The 26213-nt window shown below is 37.0% G+C and overlaps 1 protein-coding gene across 2 annotated transcripts in view; it reads left to right on the forward strand.

The window, feature by feature from the left end:
- Positions 1 to 25968, forward strand: part of PTAR1 (protein prenyltransferase alpha subunit repeat containing 1) — a 50003-nt gene extending 24035 nt beyond the window's left edge. The window contains exons 4-7 of one of the 2 annotated variants that reach the window (XM_023627236.2): positions 4478 to 4582; positions 6433 to 6646; positions 14122 to 14426; positions 16782 to 25968. In XM_023627236.2, the coding sequence (XP_023483004.2) occupies positions 4478 to 4582; positions 6433 to 6646; positions 14122 to 14426; positions 16782 to 17124 (967 nt within the window). In that variant the 3' untranslated portion in view covers positions 17125 to 25968. Of the gene's footprint in view, positions 1 to 4477; positions 4583 to 6432; positions 6647 to 7250; positions 7407 to 14121; positions 14427 to 16781 lie in introns of those variants that run through there. The other variant, XM_070248641.1, reaches the window with a different exon arrangement.
- The last annotated feature ends 245 nt before the right edge of the window (positions 25969 to 26213 follow it).

A 26213-nucleotide genomic window follows, 5' to 3' on the forward strand; every position in this document is an offset into this window, starting at 1 on the left:
AATATAATACTTACAGGATTGTAGAATTAAGTTAGATAATGTATGTAAATCACTTAATGCAGTACCTGGCTCAGGAGAAGTGTTCAATAAATGGTAGTTTTTATGAGGATGACTTTTATTATTATCATTGTTATTTCAGGCAGAATAACTAAAGATTGAGAAAGAAAAAAAAAGGTGGCATTTCTTCTTCTTTTTTTTTTTTTTGAGGAAGATTAGCCCCTGAGCTAACATCTGCTGCCCAATCCTCCTCATTTTGCTGAGGAAGACTGGCCCTGAGCTAACATATGTGCCCATCTTCCTCCATTTTACATGTAGGACACCTGCCACAGCATGGCTTGCTAAACGGTGTATAGATTCACACCCAGGATCCAAAAAAGTGAACCCCGGGCCGCTGAAGCAGAACGTGCGAATTTAACCGCTGCGCCACCAGGCTGGCCCCAAGTGGCATTTCTTTATTCATTATTTACAGTGTGCCAAGTACGGAGCTAACCAGTGGAGATTTACCCACAGCCAGATACACATGGCCTCTGAGCTCCTACACATCTTGGATAGAGCGACAGCAGAGAGAAGCCATAACTAATAGTTTAAGATGGAGAGAAGACAGAAAACTTAAAAATATAAAATAGACTTTGCAGAAACATAAAAGCACAATACCTCCTATAGAGAAAACACGCCCCTCATATTAGTGACCCCTGGAACTTCCCGTGGGTGTTTTTTAGCTCCAGCACAAAAGCTGATTTTCCTGACAATGAACCGTAGTCTTCAAGGGAAAGTGATGAGATTTTTCATATACTGTTTAATTGGTAAGTGAAATATGTAGCAAAAATTTTAAAGGAGTAACTTTTATTGTTTGAACAATCTGCTAATATGGAAAACCTCATTGGTCTTATAATTCTACTTTTTGTTGTTTCTTAAAACTTCGTTAGTCTGCTCCCTTCTCCCACCTTTTAAACAAGTCAGCCCTCACATGATTTCATCCTAGACCAGGTTGCACAGGCCACATGGCACTGTTCCTTCCACCCTGCTCACTCTGCCCCAAACAACACGGTGCCTTCTCCTTTCCTAGTCAGTTTTCCCCACATTTATTTGATGACGGTCGCTTCATTCCTTCTCCCTGTTAGCAACGTACCACCTGAGGCTTGTAGGATGAAGATTGAAGCCTGCTAGTTCAAAATGCCTGAAAATAAAGCCACATCAAATTTAAGGCAGTACTCCATTTCCTCAAAAAGTCCAAAAGTATGTTTTTAGGCTGTTATCAGTATGTAAACTTTAAGGTATGTGCATGAAATAAGCAAATATCTTCTTATGATATTTAATTTTTCGATTTAGTTACACACCTTCAAAATAACGTTATGTGAAATACTTTATAAATTCTTCAGCTCCATACTCAGATTTCATTAAGCACTTTAATTCAAATTCCTCACCTGGCTTATCACCGTCGGTGACTTTTTTAAGTCATCTAGCATGGTTTTCCAGAACACATCACGTTTACTTACATCTGAGTGAGATGCAGAGCTTTTTGAATCCATGTGTGACTGGAACTTTTATCTCAAGCCAGATTCCTTCTTAAATACTTTAGAGCAGTTGATTTTCTTATTGTATCTCTAGTTATGTGATAGCCATAACTTAACCACTTAGCGTACTTCTTTTTCAAGGGATCTTTAAAAATCTTGTTCATGACTATAACGAACACCTACAATGTTCAGTCCTGCCCCCAGGAATGTTCATTAAATTGATATTAAAATTTTGCTTCATTTTTTTTGATTCTATCAGGTGATCTTTTCTAAGCATCCATTAGTACTGTTGATTTGAGGTTTTTTCGGGCTAGATGTCTTCCCAAATACTTCTTTGTTGTTCAAAATGAAGAAATTGAGAACACCCCTAATTTAAGAAACTTTGTAAACATTCACTTATAAGGTGACTTCCTCTTTTCTGAAGAAAATTTTGATTATTTCCACTTACATTGAGACGTATGTGGGAATATAGGTGGGCAGTTGTAAAGAGGGAGAGCCTTTGGGTTTAGTAAGTGGAAATTAGGCCTAATCCAGTCAGCTCTCTACAGTGGTGCTGTTTCAGCGTTGGTGTGCTTCCCCTGGAGGGCTTGATAAACACGCTGCTTTGTCCCACTGCAGTTTCTGCTTCAGTGGATCTGGGCTGAGGCCTCAGGATCTGCATTTCTCACAAGTTCCAGATGATGCTGATGTTGCAGTTAAGGAACCTAATTTGAGAAATACTGCTCTACAAAGCTGTTAAAATTACATAGAGTAATATTTTGCCTCCTTTTACTTTATAGGTGTCCTGACTTATTGTATGAACAAAACGTTACTGATTTCAGAAGAAAAAGGATCTAGGACTGCAAAAACAGTTGGCTGTTACATTAAATATTCTTTTAATGATGGATAGATTTTCTGTTTATTGAAAGGAAAATAGTCAATAAATCCATTTGTTAAAGCAGCCATAACCTTCTCAGTATCACTTCAAATTATTTTATAGTGAAGTTACGTAAAAATGATTGTAAAAGACAAGTATTTATTATCACTATTTAGTATTTTCATTAAAAAGGAAGTTATTTTCCTTATCAAATAAAAATTTAGAAATAGTGCATTGCTGTTGGGAAGAAAATGTATTGTGTTATTAGGAAATAAATCCATCTAAATAGGTGAGATATAAGAGCTGGGCTCTGGTATTGTGGGGATTAAACTTCTCTAAAATAAATGAATTATCAGCCCGACCACAGGAAGAACATTTTAAGATTAAAAAATACTAGCAAGTGTGGGCCAGCCCCGGTGGCCCAGTGGTTAAGTTTGGTGCACTCCACTTTGGCAGCCCAGGTTTGGTTCCCAGGTGCCAACTTGCACCACTGGTCGCTGGCCACACTGTGGCCCACATACGAAATGGAGGAAGATTTGCCACAGATGTTAGTTTAGGGCAAATCTTCCTAAAGCAAAAAAAAAAAAAAAAATTACTAGCAAATGACCTAATTTTATTATAAAATAACAGGTACATTGCAAATTAATTGGGAATGTAATCAGTAATATCAGAGCTTATTATCAAAACTTATCTGAGAAATTAAATCTAAACCTAAATTATATTTACCTGAGAAATAGATGGAGGGCTCTTGTGTGGCATTCTTTATACAGTCATACACCACATAACCACGTTTCAATCAACAATGGACCACATATATGATGGTGGTCCCATAAGATCAGTACCATGTAGCCTATGCTGTGTAGTAGGCTGTACCATCTAGGTTTGTGTAAGTACACTGTATGATCGCACAACGACGAAATTGCCTAATGATGCATTTCTCAGAATGTATCCCCATCGTTAAGTGATGCACAAATGTAATTGCATTGAAGCTTTGAACAGTTTTAAAACAACAGAAACCTTACATGGGTAGTCTGTTTATATTTCAAAAAGGAATGACCTAGAGAATTAAAGGGCCATAAGGGTGTTTCACCAGGTAGCATATCTTTAGGAAACTTATCCTAAGTAATAGTACAGATGAAAAAAGTCATAAGCACAAAGCTCTTTCAGAATTCTATTCGAATAGCAACTTGGAAGCAATCTAGATGTCTAACAATAGGGAGAAAGGTCATTAAATGAGAGCATAGCCACTGAATGAAAACTATTCAGCCATTTAAAATGTTCATTATAGGGCCGGCCCCATGGCCGAGTAGTTAAGTTCACATGCTCTGCTTCAGCGGCCCAGGGTTTTGCTGGTTCGGATCCTGGGCACAGACATGACACTGCTCATCAAGCCATGCTGTGGCAGCATCCCACATAGCACAACCAGAAGGACATGCAACTAGGATATACAACTACGCATTGGGGGGCTTTGGAGAGAAGAAGAAGAAGAAAAACTGAAAAATAAAATGTTCATTATAAAGATTATGTAGAACCATGGGGCAATTCTTAAGATAAAACGAGCAGATATGAAATTATATGTTAAAATATATATGCATATGAGGGAAGGTAGAAGGGAAAATTCAAAAATAAAAATAGTAATTTTTGTTAGGGTCATAATTGAGTGAATGATTTTTTCCTTACATCTCAGTTCTGCTGTGTTTGTTGTATGTCTGTTTTCTGGTAATGAACTAGACTATATCAAGTCCTACTTAGAAGCTAGAGCGATTCTTGACTGGTGTTGGATCGGCCCTACAGATAGTAATGTTAGGCCTTGTAAGTTTCGGAAATGCAACAGGCCTGAAAATCCCTTGGCCCGCTCTCAAATAGGTAACTGAAGTTCCACTGTGGATTTAAGAGCTTCTGTTTCTGCTTATTAATTTATTATTTCAAGATTATGAAAATACATTCTTGATTACTGTGTTACATTTATGAGAGTTTTATATTTTCTTTTTTCTCTTTTTTTTTTTACTTCTTGGAAATTCACTTCACAATGAGGTTATATTAATAGCTATGCAGTATTTTTGGATAGAAAGATAAACTAATAGTTCTTTTTATTTTTCTTTTACAGAAAGGAGCTGATCCTCTCTGGCACTTTAAATCCGATTAAGGACTTACATCTGGGAAAACTGGCCTTAACTAAGTTTCCAAAGAGTCCAGAAACATGGATTCATAGGTGTGCTTAATCTACGCCATATGATTCTTATTTAGGGTTCAGAATGGCTGGAGGAAGAAAGACACAGTGTGAAGCAAGGTCACATATTTGTTCAGAGTATGAATTCTGAAGTCAAGCTACCTGTGTTTAAATCTAGATGCAACTTGTGTAACCCTCGGAAGTTATTTAACCTCAGTTTTTTATTTGTAAAATGGGAATAATAATTAGACCCAGCTCAGAGTTAATGGTTGAGTTTACATGAGATAATGCATATAAACACTACCACAGTGCCTGGCATGTATTAAATACTCAATAAATTTTGGCCATTGTTATCCATCTGAGCAAGTGGAGATTGCATTTAGATATTCAACTATAATGAGCAACTTGGGATTTAAAATGCATTCAAGCGTGCTCCTGGTTAAGATGGTGGTGGTGATGGTTGTGGTTATAAAAATTAATCAAATAAGGAAAATAAGGGTAACTGAGGTGAGTGGTGTGTAGGCGGAGCTAAAGGTTGCTAAGACCATAAATGCAAAGAATATTTTTAGGTTAAGGGCCTGAGGCAGACAGCCAGAATGCACAGAAGGACTCTTCAAAACCTTGGTTCTCCAGAAGCATCTTTCTTTTGGACTCCATGTAACTACTCTGTTTTGACTAAAATGAGATGGTGTGGGCTTGCTGGTCGGCGTCAGTGGGAAAATTCTCTGAAGAAGTCTGTTTTCAGTTTATTAAGCCACTTATAACTTTTCTTAAATCCTGAGCACTTTTAGGATCTTAATGTCAGTTCAAGGTATCTTAGCTGTAATCTTGCCTTTGGCTAGCATTGCAAATCAACTACTTCCAAACCACATAGTTATATTTTCTTCTGTAGTAGAAATTGAGATAGCGTACTTCAGGTATATGACTGTGTGTATAGAGGTTTAGAAAGTGTTGGTGACAAGGAAAGGAGGTGATTAAATTTGTATCCAATAATTTATTGGCTTGTCTAAGATTTGATAAAGCAAGGTTTTGTTTAGTAAAACACTTCTTTTATTTGAAAATGGCAAAATGAGTTTTCTTACTCAGTTTCCTATACCTTTGGGTTGGAAATTATTTGTCTAAAAGAATGCTTTCTTATGAGAAAATATTTGTGAAAATTACAGACATTAAGTGGTTAGGGACACCTTCTTTAGTGCTTTTCATTTAAATGTATGCTAATGAAAATCTTAAATAGGGGAAAATCTGAATAAAGACATTTTGAAACCTCCTTGATGGTTTAACTAATTATATTTGTTTCATTCCAGATTCTATGCTATAATTTAGAAATTTTGCTAATGAAAGTTGTCATAATGCATCTTGTTTGCAACCAAATACACACAGGGTGAGGCATGCCATGTAATAAAAGATGTGGCCTAGGACTCCTCTGCTAGTATGTACCAGCCGTTGATTAATATCTGCTCCTCACCACCGCTACCTCTCCCACCACGCGCGCGCGCGCGCACATACACACACGCACACACACACACACACACACCCACCCACCCTCCCCCCCCCCCCCCAACTGCCTTTGCATTTCCTGGCCAAATGGAGTTTCGGAGTTGTCATTTTGGAAGTGATGGCATTCTCTTTGGGGCAAATTTTTAACATTTTAGAAAAGTTCTTCTTTTCTGTTTGTTCTCCCCCACAATCCATACTGCTAAAGTTATTTATGTCTTTAAAAACAAAAACAACAAAACAACAACCCCCCCCCCCAAAAAAAAACCCTGGGCTTATAGACAGGTAATATTTTGCGTTGTCTCTGAATGGAAATTAAATTAAGAACAAAGCTCCAGTTGTTTTCCTCTCTGGTTTATGTTCTCTCCTATTCTCTTTCCCATGTGCTACCTTAACAGGCGATGGGTGCTACAGCAGTTAATTCAGGAAACCTCCCTGCCTTCCTTTGTCAACAAAGGAAACTTGGGAACAATTCCTGCAGAAAGGACACAGCGACTAATACGAGAAGAGATGGAGGTCTGTGGTGAAGCGGCGGGGAGATACCCAAGCAACTATAATGCCTGGTCCCATCGCATCTGGGTTTTACAACACCTGGCCAAGCTAGACGTCAAGGTAGGGCTGTTACTCCGTCTCCCTAGGCAGACTCCGTGACTGCTCTTTAAATCTTCTGATAGCACTTCCTCCTCAGAGGAGCCTTAAAGGAGGAAGAAAGTAGAGGAATGAGTGGCCCAGCAGCCTGGAGAGGATCCCGACAGCTGATGCCTCTAGGGAAACCCTGGCAATTAAGAAACAAGTTTGCACTCCTTACCAGCACAGTTTTTGGCCCTCCTCAGCCTAGTGCATTGGTAGAACAAAGGCAGGTTTAAGCAATAAGGAGGACTGAGCATAACTCATTTTGCCCTGAAGAAGGAAAGGATAATTAAACCTTAGAGAGTTGAAATTGTTCTTTCTTGGTAGGCTTTGATTATGTGACTTAATGTGCTGAATCAGCTGGTGCCTTTTCACACACTCCTCTCCTGGGGAGTGATCAGAAGACCTCCCCCAGCTGTTCCCAAACTTAGCCGAGTCTATAAATTACCTGAGGACTCCTAAGTCCCAGCCCAAACCTACTAAGTCAGAGTGAGGGTAGGCTTTAGAGAGCAGTATTTGTCATAGGCTCAGGGGGTTATTTGCATGCAGAGCCAGGACGGAAACTGTCACAGCCTAATCCTTTCAGTTTAGGAATGAGGAGATGGGAGTTTCCAGAGAATTTCAATGACTCAGACTTAGCCACAGTTGCACTACTTATCATTCATCAGAACGAGAGCCCCAGGTATGCTTGTGCTCCTCCTTACTTACTCTATTTTTTTCTTCACTTCTTTTGGTATTGCAGTGCCTTAAGAATCTAGGGTTTTCTTTTAAAAAGCCTCCTAGGTTTAAGACAATTTAAAGGGTCAGAATGCCTCAGGTGGTGCTTTCAAATTAATGGAAAACATTCTCTGATACTTGCTCAATACCTCCTTCTTCCTACATCTCCCTTCCCAGATTCTCGCTCCCTCTCTGTTTCCTAGCTGCAGATTCCTGTAGGGTAAATAGGAGGGTTTTCACTTCTGGAGGACTTTAAGCCAACAGTTCTAGAAGAGTAGCCCTTCCCCTCCAGTTTATATGGCTTTGTGTTTCAGGAGGGGAGGCCGCCTAATGGCATGGAAAGAGCAAAGACAGAATCAGATTGACCTGGGTTCAGATTCTGGCCCTGCTCGCTATGTGTGGAGTGTAATGTTTTCATCTATAAATAGGGCCTCTACTGCCTGCCTCAGTGGATTATTGTGAGAATTACTTGAGTTAAAGTATGTAAAGTACGGGCACCTCATAGAGGCTCACTAAATTTTAGTTCCTTTCTCTGCTCCCCATAGATAAAAAGTTTAGGTGAAACCGGCTACCGGTTTGCTTGGTCAGCTCAGTGCAATTTATTCATGAAAAAGTACTGAAACCCTATCATTCCCAGCCACTGTCCTGTACACTGGGTGTGGCATAAAGACAAAGAGCTTGCACTCAACAAATTGAAAATCTAGTTGAGGAAATGGACACCAACAATTACAAAGCAGTGTGACACTTACCGGAACCAAGGGACACTCGGTACAGTGGGAGCACAGAGAAGTGGCTCCTCATCCAGGCTGGGCTCACTGGGAACAGCACCAGAAGCTGGGAGGGATGCTACATTGCCTGGAGTCTGGAGGAATGAGTACAAGTTGTCTCGTGGGTTGTGGGGGATATGGAGTGATTAAGAGCCGGTTACCTCAGCTCCACAACTTGGTCGTGTGTGGGGGTGGGGAGAGGTGTGGGGAGGGTTGAGGATAAAGAGGAAGACAGGGTCCAGGTGAGCTGAGAGGTCTTCGGAAACCCTCCTGCCTTGACGTGGACCTTTTAAAGTGGCCCCGTAAATCAGGAACAAGGGACCAAGGTGAAATTTTTGGTTACTTGACACCATCTGATGTTAAAGGTGTGTTGGCTCAGCTGCCTAGGTCCACTCTTGGGGTCACATTCCCTCGGCTGCCCTTGCAGGGTAATTGGCGTTCCTCTGTCACCATCGTCACTGCAGCGTCTCTCACTTTCAGTGAAGGGTGCTGAATCTGCAAAACCCCCTTTCTGTTCTCATAAGCCCCGGGCCCAGCTGGATCATGTCCTAGTATGCTCTGTCTGTTAGAGGAAGTAATCACAAAAGTACCAATGAGTCTAGGACAGCTTAAAAATACATATAAAACAAGCTGGCATTTTTTTACGTGGAAAATGGAAAATGATTTTTTAAAGTGCTGGTATCGAACATTGGTAAGGGTATGAAAACAAGCATTGTAGAACAGGGGTAATCTTACTGAAGGGCAACATGGTGGCATTTATCAGACCTTACCAAAAAAAATGTGTATTAACTTTAATCTAGCAGTTCTGCTTCTACGAATTCATCCTAAAGAAATGATGGGAGATGCAGTGTGGTGTAGTAATTAAAGGCTCCACTCACTGGTCATACGGACCTAATCTGAATCCTGACTCTACCACCAATTCGCTGTGTGGCCTTGAGCAAGTTACTTAGCCTCTCTTACCTTGAGTTTCTTCATCTGTAAAATGGAGATAACAATCATTCCTGCCTCATTGAGTGATGAAATGGGAGAAGCCACATAAAGTGGCTAAGTGCTCATACTAAGTGCTCAGTAAACACTGGCTGTTAAATATGGAAGTTTGATATACAAAAATATTATTTATAATAGTGAAAAACTACAGTCTAACCCTCTAGTAACGAGGGATTAGATTATAGTCCATCACAAATTGGAATATTTTGTTGCTACTAAAAATTGTATTTTGGAAGATTATTTAAAGAAAAACATTCAACATGGGTTAAGGATATAAAACTAAATATGGGATGGGCCTGATGTAATGTTATATATATTATTAGCATTGAGTGAGATTTTAAAGTGTTTGGAACAATGCCTCACGTATTGTAAGTTCTCAGCAGATATTTCTACACACACAGATACAGTGCTGTTATGGATATATTTTCTTGTATTTTCTCTAATAAGCATGTGTTAATTTTCTACTCAGAAAAAAAGTTAAAGAATAAAGAATGTTTGACAGTGCTGTGGGGTAGAAATTATAAGAGATTTTAATTTTTTTATTTTATGTCCCTATGCTGTTTGTGTGTTTAAGTGAACATTTATTTAAGTAAATTTTAAAATAGTTTTATTTTTGAGGGTGGGTGGGAGGAAAGACAGTTGAGCAGAATTTATTACTACTTGCAAATTAAAAATTGATATAGTCTGTCACCTGAGAAATCACCTACGGTCATTTCTCCAAAAAAGATATACAAATGGCCAATAAAGACGTGAAAAAATATTCAACATCATCAGCTATGAGTGAAATGCGAATCAAAACCACAGTGACATACTATTTCACACCAACTAGGATGGCTAAAATAAAAAAGACATTAACAAGTGTTGACAAGGATGTGGAAAAATTGGAACCCTCATACATTGCTGGTAGGAATGAAAATGGTGGAGCTATTGTTGAAAACAGTTTGGCATTTCCTCAAAAAATTAAACATAGAATTACCATATATGACCCTGCAGTTCCACTCCTAGGTATATACCCAAAAGAATTGAAAATATTTGTTCATAACAAAACTTGTATGAGTGTGTTCATAGCAGCATTATTCATAAAAGCCAAAAAAAAGTAACAACCCAAATGTCCAGTATCTGAGGAATGGATAAACAAAATGTGGTCAATCCATACAGTGGAATATTATTTGGTCATAAATAAGGAATGAAGTTCTGATACAGTCCTTGAAAACATTCTGCTGATTGAAAGTAGCCAGATGCAAAAGGCCACATATCTTATGATTCTGTTTATATGATCTATTCAGAACAGGCAAAGCAGATTAGTGGGTGCCAAAGGCTGGGGGAATGGAGAGTTAGGGGACTCCTAATAGGAATAGGGGTTGTTTTGGAGGTGGTGAAAATGTTCTGAAATTAGCAGTGATGGCATGTGCAACTCTGTGAATATACTAGAACCCACCAATTTATTTTTCAGCTTCAAAAATTGGTTCTAGGGGCCAGCCCAGTGGCATAGTGGTTAAGTTCATGGGCTCTGCTTCAGCAGCCATGGTTTTGGGTCCTGGGCATGGACCCAGCACCACTCATCAAGCCACACTGTGGCAGCATCCCACATAAAGTAGAGGAAGATTGGCACAGATATTAGCTGAGGGTGAATCTTCCTCACCAAAACAAAACAAAACAAAAATTCTTAAGTTCATGAGAAAGAATAAAACTTCAAGAATAGCTAAGAAATTGTTGAAAAATAAACAAGGAACACTATATACCACTGCATATTTAAATGTTTACAGAGTAATTAAAACTGTTGTACGGCCTCAAAAATAGACAGTAATGGAAAAGAATATAAAGCCCTGAAACAAATCCCAGTACACAATATGTACAGATTTCATTGATGATAAATATGGCATTTCACGTAATTGGAGAAAGGATTCTTTGTTCAAATTGTGATGCTGATAAGATTGACTTTTTAGAAAATATTTTTAGGTTTTAATCTCATATACCAAACTGAACTCTAAATGGAATAAAAAACATATCTGAAGAAAAAAAGGAATTTAAAAAATCAGCTGCAGCAATATATTAAGAAAAATATTTGCAACACAAAGACTATCTTTCATATATAAAGATCTCTTATAAACCTGTAACAAAAAGAATGACTATCACAGATAATTAGGCAATTCATAAAAAAGAAAATTAGGCAAAACAAGCAGTTTTTAAAAGAAGAAACAAAGGAAAAATAAGTGAATAAGAAAGACTACTTAACCTTAATGATAATTAAGGAAACACAAATTAAAATGAAACATAATTCTCCACTTATTAGTGAAGATTAAAGTACAGGTAAGGAAGTTAGAAAGCAGACATTAACATTTCCAACAGTAATATAAATTGTACAGCCTTTCTGGAGGGCACTTTGACAGTATATATCAAGGACTTTACAAAATTTTTCTCACTGTTACAGTAAGTATACTTCTAGAAATTTCTCCTAAATAAATAATAAGATATACGCATAGATTTATACATGTGTGTTCATAAGACTGTTACTTATACAAGAGTAGAAACAAAATGAGAGAATGGTAAATTGTGATCATCTTTAGGATGAAACAGTATGCAAAAGTTAAGAATTAGGTTATACAATGGTATTTAATGACATGGGAATGTATTTATAATTTAAGTGGAATAAAATGAGTATAAAAGTGTATCCGAAGTTTGTGTTAAAAATAAAATGTACACATACATGCATAGAAAGAAATCTGAAAGGTTGGTTATATGCGAGAATGTTAAGAGGAGTTATCTCTAGCCAATAGGATAATGGGTTTTTTTTGCTGCTTTATATTCTGTATTTTTAAAACCTTCTGTGATAATCATTTTGTATCACTTTTATAATCAGAGGAAAAACCAAATGTTATTTAAAAAATTTTAAGACTGATGGCGTATGTATATTAGAAGAGCATTTTCAGTCGTCTTTCATTTTAAACGTTGTCTTTCTGGGTCATAGCCCGGCTTCTATAATTTTGTTGTAGTTTATTTATTCACGTACTCATTTTTTATATGGAATGTTGGAAAAGAATAATGACGTTTAAGGAATATCATATAAAGGTTATTCATTCTGTCAGTACCTTACCTTTAAGCCATATCTTTATGTAGTGTCTTTAAGAGCACTTAAAAGTAATTGCTGTCTTTTTTAAAAAAATCATTTCCTGTATCTATATACCTATTTATTCTAGTAAGAAATGCCCTGAAATTCCTGTTAAAGTTTCTTCTCTAGTTCAGTATGCATCTTATGTCTTAGAGAAAAGAGTATAGTGGGTTTTTCTCTTTAAAAGTTTGAGAAAATTTTTTAGAGGAATTAAATTGATTTTGTTGTAAACCTTTCATGTATGTGCTATATTTTGCCTCAAAATTACAATGAATTCCAATTTTTATATGTAGAAATATGCAGCAAGAAATAATCTAAAGGTTTTTTCTGTTATATAAATTCCTTTTGAACAAGTTTTGTACACTTTTCAATCCATATTAAGAAGCCCGTACCAAAATTAAAAAGCTGCTATGTTGTAGTGTCCTGCAGGTTAATTTTTTTAAACTGTAATCTTAAGATTAGTTGGGGTTTTTTTTCCAGGTAGAAGTTTATCTGGTACTGTGTTGCTCACCTTTTTAATCAAATAAACAGTCTTGTTTTACATTTCTCAGAGACTAACCTCTGGGATAAATTTGTGTGGCTGTGAATAAACTCGTTAGAATTTAAAGGAGACTTTTCAAACATTTCACTGATAGAACTCGACCATCCTAGCTTATTCCTCTGTGCTAGTCACATCATTCATCAAATTGTTCATTCATTCATAAAATACTTATATGTGTACTCTGATGCCAGTGGGTATAGGGTGATGGAAACATTAATTAGGAAGGAATAATATCCTACAGAACTCGTAGAGTTTAGTGGGGGTGAAAAGATGCACAGAAAATTCTGTAATGGTGGAACACACACGAACCGTGGAGGTTCAGAAGAGGGAAAGATTTCTTCTAAGGAAGAAAAGGGACTGGAGAGGGGGTCTTGGTACGGGAGAAGGCATTTGCCTGGGACCCTTGAAAATCAGGTAAAGGAGCCTTTTGGCATTGTGCTGTCTGTGTTGTTCACTGTTGCCGAGTATGTGTCTTTTTTCTGTAGCTGGTCTGATGGAATGTGGTAGCCCTCCATATACTTTTCACTGATCAAAACCCATTTACATTTGCTACCCGTCCAGGATACTACCAAATAATTGTATTTTTCCATAAATACTGCTTTCATTTGAAAAAATTCCATTTTAAATTCTTTAGTTTGCGGGATTGATAATACAGGTTTAAACAATTCACTGCTGAATTTTATCTCATCTACTTAAAAAAACATTTATCATTGATGTTAAGTGAGTTTGAGACAAGTAGTGAAAGTCACGAGCTCTTGAAAATTCCTGTTTTCATGCATCCTGTTTTTGTACTGAGGCCTTTGAATGAAGTAGTGAACAAAACAGACAGTCTTTGCCCTCATGGCACCTATAGTGAAGAACAAATAATTACATGGAGTCTTTTGTTTAACGAATAATAAGTTAGATATAGTGCAGATTCATTAAATGTAAAAGAAAGTTTACTTCAAAGTAACCTCTCAATTTATGTTTTCCCTTCGACATCAGCATTACTTGTAAATGAACTCCCTAATGTTCATCATTATTTTAGAATTTGGCTTTTCTCTGTGCCAATTAGAATGTGACCAATCAAGGTCCAAGGAAAGAAAGACAAATATGTCCTTAACTTCTGTGGTAAAAAAAAAAAAAAAAAATACTTTATAAGGAAATGGAAAAACTGGCATTTACTGAGCTTCCACTAAGTGACAGCACCATGTTGCACATTGTATGAAAGATATTGGTGGGAAGGGTGTTGTCAAAAAAACAAGGAATGAATCAAAGAGAAATATCAAAGGCCTTAATGGAGAAAGAAAAACCTTTGGCAACTCCTCTTCTCACTTCTCTTTTTCCTTCCTGCAAGATCCTTCTTGATGAACTATCTTCTACTAAACACTGGGCGTCCATGCATGTTTCAGACCACAGTGGATTTCACTACCGCCAGTTTTTGTTAAAGTCTTTGATTAGCCAAACTGTGATAGATGGTTCTGTATTGGAGCAAAACCCTTTGCGAAGTGAACCAGCCTCAGTTCTTCCAAAAGATGAGGAAGCAGCAGCCTCAACAGAGGAACCAAGGATAAATCTTCCCCATCTTCTAGAAGAAGAAGTTGAATTCAGCACTGATCTTATTGATACCTACCCGGGACATGAAACCCTTTGGTGTCATAGGTAAGACAAGGGAAAATCTATTTCCTGCATGAAACTGTGTGTGTCCCTATGAGAGCTCAGAAGGTCTTACATCTGACTCCCGCCTGCCTGGGTAAATACAGTAATCTAATTGTGGAGCTTTCCCTGAGTAATTCAGAGGAGTTTCTGTTACCATATCTTCCTCATCAATATGAGATTCCTCGTGCAGATCTTTGCTTATGGCTTAGGATGGTAGTATTCAACCTTGACTGTGCAACAGAACAATCTGTGTTACTTCTAAACTAAAAATATAAGTTTCTGGACTCCCTCCTTGGAGACCCTGATATTTAGCATATCTGGGATGGAGCCCTACCTTCTGTTTTTTTAAAAACCAAAGAAAAAGCCCTAACAGGTAAATTTGATGCACAATCAGTGTTGAGACTCTTGATTAGATGCTGAGAATAGTGAAACTTTATGGTTTTTTCAAACATGATGGTCTGCAACTTAACTTACCTTAAGTAATCTCTTGATACTTTTGGTTTTTTTAAAATAAAGTGTACTTTGGGAGCAGAGCAGGATTATTAGGGAAGGAGTGAAAGAGGGTTTAGCAATCTCATAACTTGAGTTCTGAGTACATTTGACAGTAAAGTAACTTTCATGTTGGAATGAAGTCCAGGTATGGAACCCTTTGATTGGTTTATTTTGGATCATCTTCTGGTTGAAGGCATCTCCATGTTTATAAATACAGATTCTACTTCAGGCCATAGGATTCTCTTTATAGACAAAAGACTTGCCTTTGCTAAGCAGAAGATAGGCTTTTTAAATATTTGTATATTTTTAAAGCTATTGAGATTTGCCCCCTTTCTCTAGTCTAGTCTTTCTTCTAGGGTTTTTGAAGAGATCTGTTTCCATGCTAAATATATTTAGAAGATAGAACACAATTTCCTTTTTTTTTTTGAGGAAGACTGGCCCTGAGCTAACATCCATGCCCATCTTCCTCTACTTTATATGTGGGACGCCTACCACAGCATGGCTTTTTGCCAAGCGGTGCCATGTCCGCACCCAGCATCCGAACTGGTGAAGCCCGGGCCGCCAAAGCGGAACGTTCGCACTTAACCACTGCACCACCAGGCCAGCCCCACAATCTCCCTTCTTTGGCAGCTTCATAAATGTAGAATTTTCTTTTTCTCTTAAAAATTAGACATACTTTTCCACAGTTTCAAGAGAGAAGATAGATCTTAACTTGCATGTTGGTTTGGTGTTACATTTTTGTTGCTAATTTATATTTAGGCATATTAATAGCAAGGCTCAGAGAATTTAAAGTTATAGTGTGTGTTTGAGAGAGAACTAGATTAACAGAGCAGAAACTTTCTTTGTTCATATAAAGTTTAATTGGAGTTTGGGGTGGGGATTGGGGAAAAGACGCAGTTGGGATTACCTATATATTATACAGGACAGTTTTCTACTACTGATGCATTGCCCTTAAGAGCTTATTTTTTAAGTTTTACCCTCTAAAATGGGTACACTATATGTTCCTTGGCTACTCTGGAATATGCTGGGAAAATGGATAAAATTGTCTTTTAAGGGCTTAGAGTTGCTAAGATGAATGATGAAATATAACAAATAGAACCTATGTAGTTTACTTTATTGTGTACAGTACATGTGCACCCTAATGCGTCAAAATTTAGGGAGATTAGGCATATGGGATCTTCATTTTAGCAAATAGCTCCAGATGATTCTAAGGGCAGGAGAACAGCTCTCCTTAGAGGAAGAACAAGAAGTGTGTGTTTTAAGATGCTTTGCCCAGAGCCCAGCACGTCCCTACTGCCTGTGGATGTTTAATGAGACTGCAGTGATGGATTTAGGGGAAAGTTCAGTTGGTTTCTAGATAACAAGACCAACTGCAGCAGATCTGTTCTTATTAAGGAAAGTGTTGGATAGAGGCCAACGGACTAAGCCTCTAGAGGAGCTGTTTAATCCCCTTGTTCCTGAATCACTTGTCTTTAGGATATCAAAGAGGGTAATTTTTGGTTTTGTTTTGTATTTTAATTTGTAGCAGAGATTGAGCTAAGAGCTATTTCCATTTTGTGTTATAGTTACAAACAGTAACAACTCCAAGTGACTGCCATTATTTCAGTCAGTGCTGTTGAAAAACCTTTGGCGTAGTATTGTTTCTCACAGATTAGTAAACTGGGCTCGTAAGGCTTTGTGCAGATACCCAGAGACTTCATCATAACTGTCTTCCACCTTTGCCCACATAACTGGGTTACGAAGGAGGCAATGAACTGAGTACTGTATGTTTTGAACTTGTCAGCTTATTTTGTTGTTTTTCCTGAAAAGCTAGAGTTTGTGATGTGATTTTTTCTCTGTTCTCTTCCTCTCCCTCCTCTTTCACAGGAGGCATATTTTCTACCTTCAGCATCACTTGAATGGTAGATTTCCTCACAGTGTGACCCAGCTGTCCCCTGCAGACAGCCCTGGGGGGACTTTGAGTGACTTGCAACTCGTGCCACCAGGCCCCCACACGTCTCAGGCAATGGAGGTGGATGGACTGAATGACTGTAGCAAGCAAGGCTATTCCCAGGAAACGAAACGCCTGAAGCGGACACCAGCTCCAGACTCCCTGGGCCTGGAAATGGAGCACAGGTTCATCGATCAAGTATTGTCCACCTGCCGGAATGTAGAGCAGGCCAGGTTTGCCAATGCATACAGAAAATGGCTGGTTACTTTGAGTCAATGAAAGAAGAGGATTAGTCCTGCAGAGTTCTCCACTTAGTGCAATATTGCTTTCCTTTCTTATTTACATAGTTGCATGAACTGTTTGCTGTTATTGGCTAACTATATGTTGTTCATCTTTAGGTTGAAAGTCCATAGTAAATCTTTCATTTTATTTATTTTAGTAAGAACTGGCATTCCTTTGGGGGTAAAATAATTGTATAGTTCCTTCCTACTAAACAGTGAGTCTTAATTTTTTTCTTTTTAACTTCTTGTCTTTTATATTTGCTATGTGAGGCTTCTTCTCGTTTGATTCTCCTAATTGGTTCACACACACCTCCACCCAACTCAGTGCAATTGCTGCATAGGCTATGTTTTTTTTTAATTAAAAATCTGTTGTAGTTCAGTTTAGGAACAATACAAACGTAAAGTTACTCAATCTAGTTGTTTTGAGAGTCAGATGGCCAGATGGATGTATATGTGAAAATACAAACTATTTCTCTTTGTCTAGCATGTTCTACTCAAGTTATAGACCAACATAACCAAAGTCAGAAGTATTGGAATTTGTATGAAAAACATGCCTCCAGTGTAATCCATTTTTAAAATGGTTATTTAAAAAAAAACTATTAATTTTAAGAGTTTATGTATTGCAGTACTAGAAAATTATTTTTATTACTAGTTTTGATAGATTGTTTTTACCTCAAATTTGGTATATGCCAAAAACACTCAAGTCAGACCTTAGAAAAATCACTTTTTTTAAAAAACCTGGAATGCCATTTGTAGTTATTACTACTTATTTTCCTTCCAAATTCACCACTAAAAATGAGAGAAATATATAGAAGAAAACACATAGAAATGTATCCATAAAAATCTTCCTTTTTAAAAATTTATGTTATTGAGGATACATTAGATATAAACTACGAAATTTTTATGAAGTGATTGTTAAAAGTTTCCTGGCAAAAGCCGGGGGAAAGAATAGTTTTGAAGGTTAGTTCTTCAGCCTTTATTTTAAAATATAAAGTAATTTAAAAACTTTGATACTAAACTTATCAGGGATGCGGTACCAAAGTATCCACCTTACAGCTGTATCTGCTTTTCAATAACAAGGGCTGGGTTTTTCAGGTCAGTGAGGCAGGGTGGGAAAAGGGCCAAGTCATGTCTACTTTCTTAATGTATTTCCCCCCTCGTAAATGGTTTGTGTTTCTTTTTCCTCATGCCTTTCTCTTTATTTTCCCAATTGTTCCATATTTTTTGACACTTCCACTTTGTTTTTGTTTTTCCTTACCTGTCTTATTTCAGGGATTTATACTGAAAATATTCTTCTCCCTATTTCCAGTGAATTCCATACCCCATTAAACACACACACACACACAATATGAATATGAACCGCCCCTCTAAAAATTCCTCTAATGAGGGAAGCTGTCTGTTGTCCTGTGTGTGTGCAGAATGTGAGGAATAGCGGCAGAAACAATTGTGACCACCATGCTTTGCCTTTGTCCTTTTTACTTGCTAGGTCACCTGTAGGGTGAGAAGACAGAGGTAGGGAAAGGCAGACTTCTGGAACTCACTATTATGGAAACCCTGACCTTGAGTGAGGTGCATTGCCTTAAAGAAAAAGAATAGGCCTTTACTTGTGCATCATGATTTTGTTGAGTGGCAAACTGTGGAATGAGACTTAAGAACACCAGAAAAATTGTCCAACCTTGCCCCTGTTGACAGAAGCTGTTCTTCTCTCTTGGGGTAAAATTATCCTTTTATAGCTTTTATAGTATTTCAATGAGAAAATGATTGCCATTATGAACATAATTCCATGGCCCTTTGTGTGCAAAACATATTTTGAATAAAATACCTCAAGATCTAGCTAGACTTCTAGGAATGAAACCATTAGTTTGTGATTTTTCAGCACCTGCAGGCTTTGGGAGAGGACTACAGAGATGACATGGGAGATTCAGCCCATTCCACTAATATACATTGCCAGATTCTGGCCACTGAATATTACCTTTTTTCCAAACATCATTTTAAGTATCCCAAGTAATGGGGCTTCTTATGCTTTGATGTGAGTGTCAAGACGTGAGTATAGATAATTCTCGGTGAAACATCAGCTAAGTTTTATAGTGCTTCGTGCTTTTTTATACCTTCCACAGAGTATGTTGACCATCTTTGATGTTAACTGTCTTCTTGTGTTTTAAGGCTCTTAACCCACCCCTTTCTGAAGCCATGCAATCCTTTAATATATCTTGGTCTCTTGTCTTCCTAATGAAGTTTTAAATAGAGAGTGAAAATACAGATATCCAAAGGGTACTGTTTATATGTGACTTTTGTGTGCGATCTTAGTTCTAAAATTTGCATTTTTCAAGTGTTCATTCACAGAAGAACCTAGTATTGCCCTATATGGTTGTATTTTTTTCCACTAAATGGTTGACTTCTAAACTCACTAGCTGTAGCACGATAATATCTCTTTGACTGAATGAGCTCATGCAGTGGAAAGGATGTGTCTATTTTCAGGGACTTGCTATTCTTCACTTATTTTTCTATAAATATGTCGTTGCTAAAAGGAAAAGATGGTTTTGATTGACATGCATTTCATCAAACTTTCACTGGAATAATAGTAGTCTGTCATACCATCCTGTGGATCAAGAATACTACTGACAAGCCAAAAGCAATAAGAGCTGTAAATATCTGCACCACCATCCCCCTCCCCACCTTTTTTTTAGTACCTATTTTGGTAATATGGTGTTCCAAGATTCTACTGTGTGCCTTGCACATTGTGAGGACTCATTAAATATTTATTAAATAAATGAATGATTAACTGAAGAAGGGAAATATTGATCATGAGTGATGGATAGGGTAAGTTATGATTGAGAAATTGATGGATTAGAGCAATGAATTGTGAATAAATGATGTATTCTAGCTTCATGACACTTTGGGGGAGCTACTACATGTAGAATAAGTTAACTTAGATTTTTTTTCTTCACTTAACTACCTTGTTTAAACTTGTAGATCCCAGCCAAGAAATGTAGCTAGCTCTATAATTAGCAATTAACTGTACTTTAATATATATTCAAATTCATAGGACTAATGAAGCCTATTTGCATTAAGAACACTACTTAATGTTCATTGATGATGTTGGAGCATAGATCTTGCCCACACAGCCAGAGCCACTTTGGGACACCCGAAGAAATTCTTTGATTTCAGAGACTTGTTGATCTGTACCTGTGCTTGGACAGTCATTTTGTGCTTCTCCTTTTCCCCTCCCCAACTTAAACTGTGGACCTTTTAGATAGCTTCTTAAACCTGTGTGAGTCATTTTTTAAATTTAAGGATTGATACCTGTTCCTTTTTCTTTTCTGGGTTTTAGCATTTTATTACCTCTTTGGAAACTCTGGGCCCAGAATTTCAGTCATATTTCTTATTCCTAATGGCACAATTCTAGTTTAAATTAAAGGCTTCATTATTAATAGGATTAAAGGTATGCAGATTGTTGCTAAAAGCCACTTAAATCTTTAGATAAGGGCTTATGTGACACAAGATGTGGAAACAGAAGTTCTTGGGTTTTTATGTGGCAGTTCGTAAGAAAGCATATATGTTGGTAGAGTTTGTGTCATTTAGATATATTCAGGTCATGTCTGTTCATGCTTGCTAAGACACACACTTCCGTGTGTGTGTATAAAGAGAACTTTTAATATTGTTGACAATAAATTGTTGGTCTAGTGATTTTTCTCTTATATAGCACAAGATGATATCAGACATGGGCTAAATACAATTTAGTTGTGCAACTACCACTTGCCATACAGTCTAATCTCTACCTTAGTTCCCCTGAATTACAGAAAATGCTAAAGATTTAGTTATCAAAGAAAGTAACACACAAACTTTTTTTTTCAAAAAGTTTTTGTAAACTTACTTTGTTACTAGAAAATTATATTTTAAAACTTTAAAATATTTAAAGGATGCTAGAAAATTTGAACAGCATTGTAACAACCTTTTGTCTTCTGAATAAATTTCCCAAATAGAACTGTGCAAACCCTAGCACTTTCTGTGCTGCCACCCCCTATGCCTGGTCTACTCTGTAACACGCTCCTGTTGGAGAAGTGTGTGGAGCTCCAAAGCTTAGGCAGATTCAGTGTCGCGAAGGCAGTGAGCAGGAAAAGTCAACTCTGAGAATTCTGCTTAACCATCACACAGTGTCTTTTAAAAAATAACTATACATACTGTGTTAATTCGAGTGCCTTTCTTACTTTTTTGGGGAGCAAGATTATATTTAAGTCTAATTTTTAGGTGGAAAACAGAGGACGGAAGTTTTATCAAACAGTTGATTCTGACTCATTATTTTATTTACTCCATTTGTCAGGCATGGTCCCATGGAGTCTTTTATCCTTTAAGGAGATGCTGGGATGAGCAGATAGGATGCTTTGGTTTGCGTTTGATTAGTTATCATTTTTAAGCACCCTGCCAAGAATAAGTTCTTTCTCTGTGACAACTAACTTTTAGGGAGTTGTAGGTATCACATTTAGTGGCTGGCACATGCATACTTAAAAATCAGCCTGGAACCTGTACAGCCCAGGTTCAAAGGGAAGCAGTGGCTCTCTACCCTAAAAGAAAGGCCATATGGGTCCTAAATTAATCCTTTGCCTCACTTTAAGGACTTTAAGAATTCCCTCCCAAATTCAGGCCTATGTAAGATAGTTGAAAGGGGAGAAAAAAATGAGGCCTTTATGCTTTCAAATTTTGGAGGAGAAAAAGTAAATACTGAGGTGAAGTTTAAAATGTGGCATTTTATGTATTTGAGTATGCAGAGAGGAGGGATAGGAGTTCCATATTTCAAGATAGCAAATAATTTTTAATTGTAATTTCATAAAAATATATAGTTAAAGATTCCAAAGTGCTTTTCAGAGAACTGTCAAATAATATATTCCTCAAGGGCAGCAGTATGTCGTGTTCGTAGTTCAGACAGAAAACCATTGTGTCAGTTGTGGGTCTAGGGTGCAGGGACCTCAGGCTCCCAACCTTCATTCCTGTATTCTCACCACACAGTGTTAATACTTAAAACCAAACTCTGCTTAAAAAAGAAGAGCAGTAGTTTTGTCTGCTGATGAAACCTTGTGCTTCCAAGAATATGAGCTACGTACAGTCTGTGCTTTCTGGACAATAAAGTAGTCCACAAGCTAACCCTGGCATTTCTTTTATTAGTCTCTTACAATGTTCCTCAGGGTGTAGAATATTTATTAAATTCAGGACAAAATTTTATATCCAGTGGCAAAAAAGGCAAAAAATATGCTAAATATATTATTAGCTCTTAGAATTGTAGTATAGATAGTATTTTTTATAAACCACTACCAGTGCAGTAGCTCATAGACACTCCGTGACTGCCTCATTGTCCATCTTGCTGCTTCAGTCCCTATGGCTCTATTATGAATGTTCTCTTGTGTGTGTCTCCAATGGAAAGGATTTCTGTTTTGTGTTATTTTCCATGTTTGGCAGAGGTGAGGGTGTTTTAGTTGACATCATTCTCAATTCTTGGAAATCCTATTGAGGAAAATGATTACTGTTGGTTGTCAAACTGACAACTATTTTGCTGCTTAAAACTTCAGTTTCCCTGGAAGAATGTTTTGTGTGCAGACCCTGGACCTGTTTGATACGTTGCAGAATGCCTCGCACCTTGTAGGAACTGAACAGGTCGGAATTGTTAAAGGCCAGAAAGTTAAAACCAGCTTATCTCTGTCTTACTCTCCTTGTCCACATTCTTAGCTTCAGAAGAAATGCAGTATTGTGCATAAGATACATAATCAGGTTCAAACATACAAGGCAAAGATTGTAAGTGAAATTTAGATACTTTTAAGGCATATATATGTGCATGTCTGTGTATACACGTTATGTATATACATTTAAATGAGATTTGGAACTTGAATTTATATAGCGGTTTTACAAAGAATTTTATCCAAAGGATTTTTATTTTCATATTTGCTTAAAGTGCTCGTATTTAAAGGCAGTTTTCTTTATTAGACCAACTCCCTCAAGAAAACTTGGAACCTTAACACAAGTGCCCATTTGCCTGAATTAACCAGACATTTGTGTAAACTGTTTATGTTAAGTCTTCGGTGGCTTATGAACCATGACATTCTGGCTTGTCTTCCATACCTTAAAGAAATCAGTCTTAATTTTGTGTATGGCAGTCATTTCCCTCAAAGTACTATGCAGCATACTTCAGGTGTTTGTTTATCTTTATAAAAGTGATCAGTAATAAATTTGAGGTTTTTAAACGTCATAGGGATGAACAGTCTCACGTGTCCAGAAGTTGATTCAACACAGCCTCCTATTAGAAATGCTCCTGTGTTATCCTCCCTCAGAAATGTCAGCTTGCACGGGAGCAGGTATTTTTCCTTTCCGTTGAAGAATGAGTGTAGACTGAGTGCAGTCACAGGAGGTGCTCCAGAAACCTTAGCCGCTTATTGACCTAACGTCACACTAACAGTGAGCTTGCAGAAAGGAGGCTGTTGTCATCTCTTCACTGAGGAGTATATTTGTAGAGTAATATATGTTTGAAACTGAAAAATTATATCATTTGACATGAATATTAGGCTTATTTAGGCTGGAGTTAGTAACAATAAAAATATTGTTTATGTAGAACATGGTCTGAAGATAGGAGATGCAGAAAGTTTAGTATCTTTTTGTGCAAGGCACATTAATAAATGTGATTAAATGTCTTAAGAGACTGCTGACCTCTAGAGAGAACTACTGTAGTCTTCTGCAATCAGTTTCTATGTTGGTATAGCCAGTATCATCTGGTTTAGGTTCTGTTTATTTCTCCCTAAATCTTGGTTGCTTTCCATTGTCTTAAAAGCAGTAATGCTAAACATGAAGTTATATTAACTTCTACTTACATGTTTTCTCAGAACATCTTTAAAATGAGGGAGAAAATTTTATGAATGATATAGTAGTTTCAGAATCTGTTAATTTGTGGCTCTTAGAGCATTTTTGACAGAATTTACCTAATGTCCACACGTTTAAACAGTTAAAAAACAAACATTCCAACCTGAGCTGTAAGGAGCAGAGTGTATGGTACAAGTGTCATTGGGCGTTGCTTCGTGATGGGGTTCTTGGTGCGTGACCGTGATGCTGGCTTCTGACTGAGGGGACCGCTGTCTGGATTGTGTTTTGGTGTGTGTGGTTCCTAGGAGAAATAGCAGAATGTGTGCTAGATCAACTTGTTCTTGAGTTGGACAAAATAAAATATGAGGTATATTAAATATGCCAAATATTTATACACTCAGCACTACAAAAACTAAAAAAAGGAAGAAAATGATAAAAGGTCAATAATGTTTTTTTAATAGCTTCTAAAAAAGTTTTTTAATTTGGGTCTCAGACACTAGAGTTTTTTACTTTAACACTGAGGGAGTTTGAGGGATTGTTCTCAGATACTGTATTCTGCTCTTAGAATCCACCGTGTGTGTTAATTTTGCATTGCTTGAAGAGTTTCCCTAAAATGGAGTATTTAAGTAAGTTGCAGTCAATGTTGTTTTAAGATTTTCTTGTAAGTTATGGTCAAATGGACAAGTTACAAATATAATCTGTGTTACAAGCTCAGATCTTGGGCATTAAAGATAAGTTTGGCTGACTTATTTTACTAAAGATACTAATTGTCTTCATTCTGATTGCACTGCTGTTTCCTTAAAATTTTCCCCCCAATATATCAGTCTACATTGAAGTTCCTTTAGTTCTCACCGTATACTAATTGACATTTTTTAAGGATTAGTGAATTCTTTTTACACTTAGGATGTATACTTTGCAGAGGAATAAAAACAAATTTTGCAATAAGGGATGTGCAGAGTGTGTTTATGGTGTTCTGGGAATTAGTGCTCCAGAGAGCTTCAAGTGTGATGCTGAATGCTAAGGCCACAATAATGACTATAGAGTATCTGTATCAGCACTGTCTGGTAGAAGTAAGTGTGAGCCACGTAGATAATTTTTAATTTTCTAGTAGCCACGTTAAAAAAAGAAACAGGTGCAGTTAACTTTAATAATTTAGTTAACCCAATATATTAAAAATAGTATCATTTCAGTGTGTAGTCAATATACAAAATTATTGAGATGATTTACCTTCTTTTTTTCCCCATACTGTCTTCAGAATTCAAAGTGTATTTTGCACTCACGGTGCATCTCACTTCTGACTAGCTACCTTTCAAGTGCTCAAATAGCCACGTGTGGCTAAGGAGGGCTATATTAGTGCAGATTTCATAGGGTACAAAGTATGACTTTATTTTAAATTGGGAGATGGTGAGGTAGACATGAAATTATGGTACTTTAAAAATTACTTAGTATACTTAAGAAAAGTAGCTAATAGGATTATCCACTCATTTTCCTTTGTATTTTAAATTTGCTCTAGAAGTAGGCTCAACCTGTTCCAATTTGCCAACTGTTATTTAAGGAGGAAGAAACTCCTTGCTATGTAAAATACCATAATATGCTAATTGTAACAATGCATTATTAACAACACATTTTTCGATGTGTTCACTAAATTCTGTCCTGTTTCTTCAAAATAATAGCTTAAATTGCATGTTACTTGTGTATCTGTACCTATTTTGTTTTTATATTATTCTTATAATACAATAATATGTATTAACAAACAGCCCTGGGATTCTTGTCTTCCTGCGCAGCTGTCTTCCAGTACTTACTGCTACACTTAGTAAATTGTGATAAGTGGCAGAAAAGTAGAATGAACCATTCTTCCTTCCATTAGCTTTGTTTTTATCATGTGATCATGTACCAACCCAGCTATAAATCATTGTATTTCTGTAGAATATGGAATAGAGTGTTTATGTCTTATCTTGGCTAAATGTTTGCAATTTCTAAGTAAACTTTTCATCTCCTAAAATGAGTGTTGTGTGATTTTATTTTTACTTGTGGTGTTTTAAACTCAGCTGCAGTCTGCCAAGCTGTCTTGTTAACTGCTCTGATGGTGGTGGGGGGGTGGAATTATGAGCTGTTATCTAAGTGTGAAACCAGTGATTTGATTACCTACATTTGTAGAAAGAATATGAAATGTCACTTGTGTCTAGGACATTAAAAAAATGTCAAAAATAGAGAAATTGTCACAGTCATCTCAGTGACATTAACAAT

Source organism: Equus caballus, chromosome 23, assembly GCF_041296265.1.
Source record: "Equus caballus isolate H_3958 breed thoroughbred chromosome 23, TB-T2T, whole genome shotgun sequence".
Taxonomy (NCBI): domain Eukaryota; kingdom Metazoa; phylum Chordata; class Mammalia; order Perissodactyla; family Equidae; genus Equus; species Equus caballus.